Source organism: Nelusetta ayraudi, unplaced genomic scaffold (genome assembly GCF_046127955.1).
Source record: "Nelusetta ayraudi isolate G7.1 ecotype Tasmania unplaced genomic scaffold, CSIRO-AGI_Nayr_v1 ptg000042l, whole genome shotgun sequence".
Lineage (NCBI taxonomy): Eukaryota > Metazoa > Chordata > Actinopteri > Tetraodontiformes > Monacanthidae > Nelusetta > Nelusetta ayraudi.
Genome location: NW_027466092.1, coordinates 17,795,001 through 17,808,271, shown reverse-complemented (window position 1 = coordinate 17,808,271; position 13,271 = coordinate 17,795,001). Strand labels below are relative to the sequence as shown.

The window sequence follows — 13,271 nt, the reverse complement described above, 5'->3', positions numbered from 1 at the left end:
CGCATGATTCAAAGTCAAATGCATCACGGAGTATTTCTGCAGTACATTGCTGTTCGCTGCTGAGCTATAGTCGCAAAGTGAAGACGAGCACCTGCCACCGGAGTGTTCAGCTGATGACTGGTCCACAGTGGCGTCAGTGGTATTCCGAGAGAAGAAAAGAGAGAAAGTGCCTCGCTGGGTGTCGCCGCCGCTGCTAATGTTGTTGTTCTGAAGCAGAACGGCACACACATCTGCTCTGCAACACCTTTTTTATTTCCCCCCCCCCAAAAAAAAAGAAACCATCTGTGAGGTAGTCCTCCATAAAGCGGAGCACATGTTTATGTGTCTGCTGCCTACTTGAGCCGACAGAAGAGGCGGCTTCCTGTTTACCCCGCGCGTTGTTTCCTGAGGCGGTCTAAACACCTGTTTGTTGTGGAGATGAGGGAGACGAGCAGGGCGGAGGAAAGTTTTGCCAACTTCACTGCCACGTTGATGCTGAGGTATCAAACCTTTGATATATTCAGATCTGTCATCTCTTAGAGGTGCCTCTCGCCCAACACACACAACACAACACACACATCACATCAGCCATGATGGAGATTGAAATGTCATTTCCCCCTGTGTCTCTCCGGTGTGGCGGTGCTGCGTCCTCACAGCGCTCCCACAAGTCTTATCTCATCTTCCCCCCCATTCTCACTTTTCTCATCTTGTCGGCTGTTTGATGGGTCTCCGCAGCAATTTGTCGTTGGTAAATTGCCCTCCCACGAAACGTTTTGCGGAGGAGAGGTGTGTTTTTTTTTCTTTTTCCTCCTCCCGCGTCTCCGAGGTAGTGAGCGAAGGCGTCACAAGATGTGTTTCTTTTAGCCGCCGCCGTCCTCCGAGGGAGCGTCGACAAATTGTTGTTTGCCGTTTCCTTGAATCCGAGCAGGGACGGTTGCTGTCAGGCGCGTTGGCTCCTGTCACTGGCTGATGTCTTCTTCTCACCGGGCACCGCAAACAGTTAAACTGTGGCTGCCAGTAGGCCCCCAGCTCCATTTGCCGTCGCTGGTGGAAATGATCAACGTTAATAAAAAAGAATTAAAAGTAAGAAAACAAATGTTCATGAGTTTTGATTGAATTACGGTTAGTCATCCCCATAGGTGGGAGGAAGTCTGAAGTAAAGCCATGACTCTTGATTAGTCATTTGGAAAGCTGCAGGCTAATGACCAAAATCACTAAACTGTAAAACTATATGTTGTTCAATTTGCCATTAATATTAATGATGCTATAAATTATTCCCCAGTAATTAGAAGTCGTTTATGATGTGTGTATATGTATGGTGAATGGGAATCAGCCACCTATCTGGCCAAATTAGCATGTTCATTGTTCCTTATCGTGCCTTATGAAATGAATCCATTATGAGTGTTGGAGGGAAAAATGAGCCTCCGACGCCTCTAATTTCAAACCCCGGAGGTAATTTGCAGTCATTACCAACAATTTGAGCCCTTGAGAAGTCGCTGACCGCTAATTTCTGAGAAAAATGTGAATGATGTATGCGTCACCTCAGACCCCCTTTCACACGTTTCACACCATTTTCACTAAAGCGTCGGCCGGGTCAGTCTTTGTTTTTCCGAGAGTCACTGGTGCTGATGAACATGGACAAGGACTGATGATGTCAGGTCGGAAGTGAAACAGAAATACTAAGAAAAACAACATATTACATCATTTTTAATCAATTGATGTTTTTTTTTATTTATTTATTTATTTCAAAACAAAACAAAAACCCTTTGTTAATTATGTTTTGTTATAGGTCATTTAAGCTTGGAAACAGGTTTGGACAGAAATCTACATCATTATTATTGTTATTCAAAATGTTTGTGTGGGCCAACCTAAAATGTTCCAAGCTAATAAATCTTTCCCACTGACAGTCCCTGTGATTCCACGGGGTTCTTGTCACTGCTGTTGTTCAATGTTGTTCTACCTTGGTTTTTATTTGTTTGATGCTGTGGAAAGGAGGCGGAGCATCATGTTTGACACCGAACATGGCGAGACAAGGCAAGACATGGTGAACTTTTCGTAAAGGCTTAGTTTCAATTGAACTATTGACCTGTTTAGCCTGAATCTGAACTGAAACTCTTCACGCTACTGAAGATGCAGAGGCCTGGCCGGTGAGTTATAGGAGCTATTCGGGGAGACAGGTGGAAAAACTTGAGGCGATGGATTCAGTGAAGGATTATGTCTTAAATCTTGAGCCCCTAACTAGAATATAAAAAGACAGACAAACAGACTTTAAAGTCCAGGAATCCTCTGACGGCTGAACATGAAGCTCTGCAGAGTCTTCATTATCCAACACCCACAGACCCACTGCTCCATCAACAATGTTAAAGCAAGGTAGGAGCCAAACGCTCGGGAGCACACGCTCACGTGTGTGTGTGTGTGTGTGTTCAGGCATTGACATTCATATTGGTGTGGTTTTGTGTGGAACAGCCCCAGAGAGCAAAGCTTTGTGTAGATTAGAAACATCAAAGAGGATTAGTAACGCAAAAACGCACCCGAAAATATCCTGGACCGAGGAGAGTAAACCCGCGGCAGGTTTATCTCCGCCTTTGTGTGTGTGTGTGTGTGTGTGTGTGTGTGTGTGTGTGATGTGGATGGTAGCACACTGCATGTGTTGTGACCTTGCAGTGTGTGTGTGTGTGTGTGTGTGTGTGTGTGTGCGCGCACACGTGCACAAACGAATGTGTCCTTGAAGCAAATATATATTTCCGTCAGTCGAATCACTTCAGACAGAACTTTCACACCATCGTGTGTGGTGTTTGGATACTTGATACTGTTAAGTTAAGAAAAAAAAAAAAAACTCTTCCTGAACCAAAGGTGAAAGGAGATGGCTCATGGGTGGTGATGGCACCAGGGTCGACCACTGTGCCGGAATGGGTTATTTTTCCCAGCTACACAGATTGGCAAAGCCCCGCCCCTACTTGATTGGCCGCTCGGCCTGCATCTGATTGGCCACATTCCTCTACCCATAACCCAAACCCCTCTTGATCCTACCACCTAACCAATAAGGTCTTTGCTGATCTCTGTTGCAGAAAAAAACAAAAAAATGAGTTGCTGTCTGTAGGAGCAAACAGATGATTGGTCAGTCATCACCTGACTGAACTGAATAAACCTTTCTGTTCCCCTCTGTTCTCACGTTTTCTGCCACATAACTCTAAATTACTTTTAAATTGCAGTAACTGTTAGTACTAGAAAAAAAGCTGTATTTCATTTATTCAATTTTCAGTGTTTAAAGGACGTCCAAGAGATACTCTGTTGAAACATATTTGTTGATTTTCAATTGATACCCATGTTTTCTACATATCCCATCATATATTTTTCCTCCTATGAGTTGGGTCACCAAAACATCTGCTGCTGCTCCGGCCCCTCTGTGAAGTTTTAGAGCCCATTGTGGCCCCACCAGTCAAAAAGTCTGCCCAGCCCTGCCCTTGCTCTTTTTCTGGCTTTATGTCACATGTTCATATATTCTTTCATATAAAACGCTCCTCCTACAGAAACCCTTCCGCTCCACCATCACAAAGACGCATGAGGTGCTTCTCACCGCAGTTGTTAACATTTACCCTGGTGCATCTCTGGCCATTCATCTTGGGACTCTCACAGTAGCTGGCCAGCAAAACACTGCGCTGGTAAATCATCCCAAATGCTGCTCTCGTGTTCCCGTCGCTGAGGGCTTTTTATTACCTTGAATGCCAACAACGAGGTGAAAGTCAATTTTTTTCCCCCCGTCAGCTTTGTGAGAAGGGCTACAGGAAGATGGGGGGTTAGGGCTGGAGGGGGGAGAGGGGGTGGGGCTACAGGGGATGGTGTGAAGCGGTGGCAAACGGCGGCATTTGGCTGCGCTGTCCACAAAAAACGGAGCAACAGAAATATGACCCTGTTAGACGGCGGGAAGGGGGGGAAAAAAACAGCCCTGACATTTGAGGAAAAAGGGAGAAAAGCGCGGAGGATGGGAATAATGCATGAGCTGCCAGCAGCGGATGTCAGCGCGGCTGACAGTCAGCGTTGAATTTATAGTGAGTCCAACTTTATCACCTCAGAAATGAAACCTTTTCTCTGGGTGATAAAAAACTCCACTAAAAGTCAACAGCTGCTCGCCGAGTCTCCACTGGAGCAGGATGTGACCAGTGTGACCGTGGAGCCTTTGGGCAAGGGGGTGGGGTTGGTTGCCAGTCGTGATGCTCCTCCCACTTTTTATCACGCCAAAGTTAATTCATGCCAAATTGGTGAAACAAACACACACACACACACACACACACACACACACACACACACACACACACACACACAATGAGATGTATTGAGAGTGACAGAAAACATTTGGGAAACATTTATTTAACTGGAGCCCGAGTTTGTTTTGCCCATCTGCTAACACAGGGGAGGTGGAACTAATGAGCTGTACTGCACACAACCACCAGGGGGCACAAAGATAGTTTCACGCTGCAGCGTTTATTTTCTGATCAGGGGATGAAACTATAGAAGCACTTAAATGATGCGGTATGCAGCAAAGAAACACATTTTTCCAACCGCAACACTGCGTCTGTATGTTGACCTTGTGTGTCTTGCAACACGAGTAGGACCCAAGGATTTCTCGTCAGGTTGTGTACATATATACACACACACACACACACACACACACACACACACACACACACACACACACACACAACCAGGCACAATACACCATATCTGATCTGATTTGAGTGTCACCGCAAAATCTAAATTCTAAACATGCGTGTGTACGAGTGGTCCGCTCTCCTTTCTGGTGTCACTCTGTTTGAATTTAGTGGGAAGAAAACATCATGTTGACGCTGACACCCTCCTGGAACAACACAAACCTCCCTCTGCTCGTTTTGCCTCCCTCACACTTGCTGTTGTCTCCTCATTACCGGCGTCCTTCGGCAGCACAGCCGCCATGACTCAGCGAAAATGAGCCGCGACGCCGGCTGCCAACTCCGCCGGGACGGAAAAATCTGTTTCCAAGATTAATAATCAAATAATTGTCAGGATGGGGAGCTGCTCCGTGGACGCTCATGAGCAGAGATGGTCGCAGTCTGCGCGGGAGTTGTCAGCCATCGACTTAGATACTTTGGAATGTTGCGTGAACGTTGCAGTACGGTGGGAAAGCAGACAGGTGGCACTGTGGGGAAAATGAACTCCTTCTGCTGCAGATCCAGATGCGGTTGGCTTGAAGGACGTTTAATAAGCTGTAAATATCTTACTCTATAGATCATTTATTTTTATTTCATTTTTATTTGTTTCTGATTAGTATATTTTTAGGATAATTTTTCTTCTAATTATTTCTTATTATGCAAATTTCCCCAATGTGGCATTAATAAAGGCGTTCTATTCTATGTTTGGCTAACGACTGGACGCTGCTTCTCTGTGGGTTGGTTTTGTGAACATGTCTGAACAAAGCTGCTGTCAAAGCGCAAACAATGAAAACTTATGTGGACTACGGAGAAACTAAAATTCATGAAGGTGCTTTTCTCAAAGGAACACAAAGGCTCAGGTAACAAGGTTTCCATTGTAAGTGGACCCACGTCCCCAGCACCACCTCCTGCTCCTCCTCTCGGACGGTTCAACAGTTCATGCCAGACGCTACTGGAACCTGATTAATCCGCGTGTCGTTATCAAGTGACCCCTCCCCTCCGCTCAACTTCCCTCCCTCCTCGACGAATCACATGCACAGACAAACTTGGCGGGGCAGAGATGAGATGAGTGCGACGATGGCAGAGCCCAAAAATAGCTCCCTGATTATTTAAACCATTTCTCTGCGGCGTCGACCTCCCGTCCTCTGGAGGGACGCTGTCTTCTGACGTTAAAAATTAGGACCTTTAAGGCTGCGCGCTCCTTTCGCCTTTCATGTTTGGTTTTTTTTTTGCATGGCTGGCGCACTGGCGTACCTGTCCTGCATGCTGCGACGCTGCCCGTGGTCTCGCCCTGATCCGAGTTGTGCCGTGACTCACTGTGACATTTGACTGCGACCGTCACGTCAAGAGAATCTTAATACCCCCCCGACTCCTCTGTCAGCTCCAGTAATGGCTTGGAACGTAACAAACAGCCTCCGCTGTGACCACCTGACACCCACTACGGGCTGCCAGGCTCTGCTGCTCTCGCAGCTAACGCTAATGCTAGCACATCACGCTGCTGCTAGATTTTGGGATCTGATGAACTCGCCTCTGAAAGGTTTGCCGTCTTAGGGCTCTTTCAGCAGGACGTGCCCCCTATTTCCGCTCCAACATTAAGCTCAGTACTTTCCTCTTGCACTGAATTGAAGATTTCTAGAAGCTAATATCCCTCCTTTATATTATCAGTGCATTCACACCAAACTCAACAAGCACAGGGTAATAGCAGGAACTGGATCATATCTTGGGCACAGGCAGCGCACCACGTCTCCCAAACAGATACATTTCTCGTAAAATCACGTAGTGGTGTAGTGTATATTTGCGGTGTTCATCCTGTTTGGTGTGAATGCGGTTTAAAGGTCCAGTGTGAAAAATTTGGCTTAATTTATCATTTTTATATTGGTAAAAGCTTTATATGCTATATTAAAATTTAAATAATCATTAAGAATGTAATATTCCAAAACAATTTGTTATATTACACTCACAAGCATTAATTACTCTGCAGCTTGCGATACCAGCAAATCCAAACCATACCAATGTGGTGAATAAATAAACATTAGGACGCCCTCTAAATTAGAGCAAATTAAGTTTGTTGGATGGCATTTTCGGCAGCTCAGTTACTATTGCCTGATGTGACACATTGCCTTTTACACAACTTAACGTGGTGATGGCCAGGTGCTAACTCAAACCGAGTTCACACTGACTCACGGGTCTAAACAGCCACGAACGTAACATGGAATGTAATGTAGATGAAACATTCCCTTTAATGCACCAGCACACGCACACACACACACACACACACACACACACACACACACACACACACACACACACACACACACATTCGCACTCAAGCAGCAACACACAACATAATTCTCCTGAACACATTTCCCCCATGATTCCTCGTGGCTCTGGGGGCAAATGAATATGAGCAGTTGACTGGCTGTCACACCTTCCTCCTGGTCCGCATGGACCTGAATTGCGTGCCCTCTATTGTGTCATCAAATTGAGCTTTTTAAAGAAACTTCTGACTGCCAATTGCTGCAACATTTTTCTTCTGAGTGAAGCCACCGAGGTGAACACTCGCGTCTTCAAATATACTAACTAAGACAAAGTAAACAAGGAATCCAGATTTGTGCTCGCAGGCCACCGTAGTTCACTGGCAAACTCGGGAGAGGGAGGATACCGAAAGAACACTGCAATCTAAAATGTAACCACTTGATGTCGCTGTTTTCTCCTAAAAAAATAATCTTCAAATATTACACAGCTTTGCAACACATATCAAAAACACCGACCTCTGGTGGCTATTCTCAATATGGCACTTCCTAAAACTCAACTTTACAGTCAAGTCATCTAAAATGAGTTACATATGCCGATTTTTTTTAAGTTACACGCTCCTTTATCATTAAGAGCTGATCAGGCGAAGTAATGGTTGCATTTTAAAAAGACATGTTGTTTGTTTTTGGTTCCCCCTACAGGCTGTTTGTTATCTGCGCTCGAAGAATGTTTGCTGAACTGTGTCAGCCTTTTATCATTGTATTGTGTCCTGACTGGCTGTTTACAGCGCTGTAGCATGTAATACACATAACAGACGCAACATGTTTGGCCCAGTGACGCTAATTAAGACACTCTGTCACCGATCGCGGAGCACATTAACCACGGGCTGAAACTAATCGGAGCATGCTTGATGGCCCGCTATTGGCCCCTCGCTAATGAAGAAGTGACCCATTTTTTTAATTGTATTGGTTCTTTTTTTCTCTCTCTCTTTGTTCACACTGAGGCATGATACTGCCCGTGACGAGATCAGATTAATTAAGCATCACGAGGAGCTCGGGTGGTCACGTGACCGAGCTCCGGGATCCGTTTCCCATCGTGAGGGATGAAGCCGAACCTTCGCCACCAGGAAAAATATTAATGTTTAATGTCGCACAGAGACATGCAGCCCGCTCAGCCATTAGCGTCCCAGCTAATCGACAAACATGTGTGTGTGTGTGTGTGCGTGCGTGCGTGATGTTTAGGTTGAAAAAAAAAAAAAAAACATGCTGATGTTTCTCTGCTTTTGTGTGTGCAGTTTATCTGTGATGTAACCACACACACACATTACCAGAGTTATTATGCACAGTCAGCCATACACCTGGACACAAGCAGAAGAGGCAAAAAATTGTGAGGCATTGTGGTGCATGCTGGGTATTCATCTTTGGCCTTGTTTAGTTTTCACGCATGAGTTTCCATGACAACCTGCAACAGCCTCAGAAGAAGGAAAGTTTTTTTTTTTCTTAACTAAAAAAAAAGCTGGCTGTCTGTTCGCCTCCTAGGATCCAGTCCAATTTATTATTCTTATTTATTTCATTTTTATTTTCAAATTGGATGTTTGGATTGATTGTTTGGATTTTGGATTTTTTTGGAGAGGAAGAGAGAGAGAGAGAGAGAGAGAGAGAGAGAGAGAGAGAGAGCAACTTTAACAAATGAAATTATTTGAAGGCGGTCGAAGTCACAGCAGTAGGGTCCAATTACGGCGTTGTGTTTTCAAAAAATATCTGCAGCTTTCAAAACATCGGAACGTTGTTTCGCACAAAACATAGACGCTAAAAGGAATCCTTCATTACATTAGCGACGGACAAGTCACGGATCTGCACACACACACACACACACACACACACACACACACACACACACACACACACACACACACACGAGAGCCGGTCTGGAGCTGCAGAACTCGTCGTTCTTCCCCTGAAAGGACGTTTCGGGCTTTGAGGGGATTGTTTTGCTGAGGCTCTGGTTGTTTTTCGCACCTAATTAGGTCGCCTGCTGAAATGGTGATGAATGGAAAGCAGAAAGCAGCTAGAAGGGGTCGACGGCACACGGCCGCAGAGACGCCTCTCACTGCTTTTTTCTTACCTCTTCACCGTGCGCCTCTTTGTGCCGGCCTAATTCGCAGACATGAAATGCGGCGACGGCAGTAAATAAATGGTCAGAACTCCGTCCGTCGGTCCTAATTGTCAGGCTTTGTGTCCGCCGGCTTCAGTGAGACGACCCCCGGCGCTGCTGACGTCTTTGCCTTCGCTGCACTCGGGTCACTTGCTGTCCTCTCTGTGTGTCTTCACGCAGCTCGCCACGTGGGACTCGATCCACGGCCTCAACGGCAGCCTGAAGGAGAGCCGCATTGAGAGCGGCATGCAGGGAGTGACCATCAAGGTGGCGACGCTACTGGTAGGTGCCGTCACATGACCTGGAGCTTTGGCGGTAAAACCAAACAAAGAAATAGCACAAACTGTTGAGGATTTGCAAGGCACATTTCACACCTGCAAAAAACATTTGACAGAGCAAAACTCATCCATATATGTTATATATTTATATATGTATATGTATAGATAGATAGATAGATAGATGTGTATATGTATATAGTATAGTAGTATATATGTTTTGATGTAACAACCCACAAATCAGTAAATTAAAGAAAAAAACAGAATGAATGAAACAAGATCATTGGACTATGTTTAATGTTTATCACTGAGTTAAATCAGGTGTTTTTAAAAACCAAATTATTCACACATCTTCTCACTTTCTCACAAGAGACACAGACGCTGTGGCCCAGAATGGTCATGGCAATTATTATTATTATTATTATTATTATTATTATTATTATTATTATTATTATTTATTCCACTGACATTTCAAACAATATTTAACAAACAGCAATTATTTTCTTATGTCAAACAGACAAAAAGTGTCTCAAAGACGACAGCTCCAACTGCTGCACCACAGTGTCGCCTCCTGCTGTCCAGCTGTGATGTCGAGCTAAAGTCACGAGAAGGGCTGCTGGCTGCTGCAGATCCCTGATGATGCAATGGAACATGGAACTGCTCTTTATTTATATATGACTGCTTAGTGGTGAATGAAAGAAGAGTCATTAATGTACCTTCATTGAACTAAACGTCGTCTCTTACTCCAGTACCAGCAAATGCTCCACTTTGAGCCTTTAATATGTCAAGATTATTTTACGTGTTGACTTCCATTGTACTTGTTCCTACTAATGTTCTTCTTCAGGGAGAACATAACAGAATATTCAGTAAACACCCTGTTAATAGAACCTTTTCTAGGTATGGGATTGGACGACTTGCAGTGACATGAGCGGAGACAGTTGTTGCTTCTCGTGAAAACACAAGACAAACTTTTAGAGTTCAGAGGCAGAACAAATAAATATAACATATCGGGGGAGGCTGGGGAAGCGGGACAGAGCTGAATAAATAACACAAGGGAGGAGAAATATGAGGCACTTTGTGTAAGGAATGGCAGCGTGTCGTCCCTGGAGCCAGCAGAGAGAGGGAGAAATAAACCGCCAGCGCCGGCGAGTCCACTTCCTGATTCAACAGTCCACCGCTCCACCGCTCTGCTGCGCAAGCAACAAAATACTTTGAATCCTGCCGCTTCCCCTGTCAGCTCCAGGAGAATTTAGAGAGGGTTTTTTTTTTTCTGTCTTTATTCCCCACCTGGTTTGGAGCCACCACCCCCTCTTGCTCCCCACCTCCTCCCCTGGACAGCGTGGATATGATAGGACGGGAGGGGCTGATCCCAGAACAGCCACGGAGCAGTGGCGTGGAAACGCGGCTCCAGCTGAGCAAGACTAATACCTCCACCCTGCACACAGTCCCCTGCAGCAGCAACACATCACACCCTGACACACACACACACACACACACACACCTTTATCATTGTGCGGCGCTCCACTCGAGGTTTCTTTCACAGTTGTCCCTCTGAAGTTTCCTCTGCTCCTGTGATGTTTTTGCCTCAGTTGCGAGTGTTTTGGTCCAAACTGACGACATCACTTGCTGCCCATGTGTCTCCCTCCCTCTGCAGGAGGATCCTTTCGTCATGGTTGCGGAAAACATCCTGGGGCAGCCCAAGAGGTATAAAGGCTTCTCCATTGATGTGCTGGACGCACTGGCCAAGATCCTGGGCTTCAAGTACGAGATCTACCAGGTGGGACAAACACAGCGGGCACTTGATTATCCCTATATTATTTACACCTTTCATTTGTTAGTCTTTTGATAATAAGCACAGGCAGAAAATGCCAAAGGACCAACCTACTTTAATTACACATTTCTGAATCTGTAAATACAAGTCAAATATTTTTCATTCTTTTTATCGCTGCTGTCCAAAGACTTTTGTAATGTCTGGATACACTCTCACTTCAGAGACCCTGGATGCTTGTAGCAGCCGGAGACTTTATGGATCCGCTGGGGTCAAACTGTAAAACTTTATTTCTTTTGACGAGCGGAGAAACGCTGAATCACCGGATGATGAAAAATACCTGCCATCGTTTTTTCCCCTCCCGTTGGGGGTTTGAGACGCTTTGAGTTTTGAGTCGGTGGCATAAAATCGCTAAAGCTGATGAATGTTTTCCTGCAGGTGGCCGACAGCAAATATGGATCTCAGCTTCCCAACGGCTCGTGGAACGGGATGATCGGCGACCTCATCAACAAGGTGACGCGGCGGCCTCGCTCATCAACAAGGTGACGCGGCGTCCCGCTTCTTTTCTCGGTTCAGATCACGCTGACGCGAGCCGCTTCCTCCCCCAGAGAGCCGACCTGGCCGTGTCGGCCATCACCATCACGCCAGAGCGGGAGAACGTGGTGGACTTCAGCAAGCGCTACCTGGATTACAGCGTGGGCATCCTGCTACGGAAGCCGGAGGAGAAGATCAACATCTTCTCGCTCTTCGCGCCCTTCGACCTGGCCGTGTGGGCGTGCATCGCGGCCGCCATCCCCGTGGTTGGCGTGCTCATCTTCCTGCTCAACAGGCTGCAGGCGCTGCGCTCCTCGTCCAATCAGAATCAGCCGCCGGGCCAGCCCACCAACGGGGCGCTCTACAACGCCATCTGGATCGTCTACGGGGCGTTTGTACATCAAGGTTGGTGATTGCGTGACAAGTGGCTAAAAAAGATTGATATGTAGATGAAGAACAGAAGTTCTAATATTGACCATCATGGGGCTTCAGGCTACAATAGGTCTGATTAGCTGCTAGCCTTTTAAGAAAAAGAAACCCAAACCGAATATGTCAGTTTGCTGCAATGTCGTCCACTTAAACCAATGGCTCTCAACTGGTGGAGTCTCAGGACTTTCCTTATCATGAAGTCACAACCCAAATTATTCCACGAAAATAGACAAATAGTGTAACAATGTAGAATCATCATATGAATGAATTGAATTGTGTGTCCTACAAAATAAATGCCCAACATTTTCTCTATAAAAATATATGCTTTAAAATCCTGAAAATAATTTTAAAAAACTCACCGATCGAGAAACGCTGACTTAAATGCACAACTTTTATTATTCGGTGCAGTCAGTGTCTCCAAAACTACTGCACTTATTGTAAGTGACGATTTAGAGTGGTCATTTTTTCAACCGCCAGCTCTCCTCCAACGTCTTATGCCTTTTAATAGTGAATTGCATCGCAAACAGAGAGTAACGTTAGCGTAGACAATATTTGATCAGAAAGAACCCAAACACACACCACAATATTAAAGCCCAAATTAAACAACGCTAGAAACCCATTAGCTAGCCAGTGGATACTTGTATCATCTGAGAGCACATTAGCTTGATGGTGGATGGTGCTCATGTGCTGCTGCGCCATCAGTATATTGTTTGTTTCTCTTTATCGCCCCAACCAGTCAAAGCAGGTGGCCGTTCGTTCCCTTTGATTGGGCAAAGCATTTTGGGGTGACTTGGAATGCAATTTAACGCTTTATAAAAATTGATTGATTGATGGATTTGTTGGGGGGTTATGATACGTCGTTCCACAGCATCCCTCTCAGCATGAAGGCACTTGCTGTTTAGCTATCAGCTATACAATTTGAAATCCCGGGTGCTGAACTCTTGCTTCTGTCCTTGATTGCCCAACACTGGGAATCTCTCCATATCCAAATATCAGCTGAGAAAGGATTCCCACGGTTCACAAGTGCGGCTGTTCAGAGGGAGATTATCTCCGTTGTAAAAACAGTTTTTGTTTTGATTTTCTTGTGTGTGTCGGCGGGGGGGTTCAGTGTGGAGCTCTTAATGCGGATTAGATGCAACAGAACTGGAAACAATAAACCACAGGAGGATTTAGAGTGTCTGAAATGTTTAGCAG

The 13,271-nt window shown here is 45.5% G+C and overlaps 1 protein-coding gene across 3 annotated transcripts in view; it reads left to right on the top strand.

Annotated features, from left to right (window-relative positions):
• grid1b (glutamate receptor, ionotropic, delta 1b) overlaps positions 1–13,271 on the top strand; it is a 282,543-nt gene that overhangs the window by 247,277 nt on the left and 21,995 nt on the right. For all 3 annotated transcript variants that reach the window (XM_076035105.1, XM_076035107.1, XM_076035104.1), the window contains exons 9-12: positions 9,252–9,353; positions 11,001–11,123; positions 11,553–11,627; positions 11,723–12,053. In XM_076035105.1, the coding sequence (XP_075891220.1) occupies positions 9,252–9,353; positions 11,001–11,123; positions 11,553–11,627; positions 11,723–12,053 (631 nt within the window). The remainder of the gene's footprint in view (positions 1–9,251; positions 9,354–11,000; positions 11,124–11,552; positions 11,628–11,722; positions 12,054–13,271) is intronic.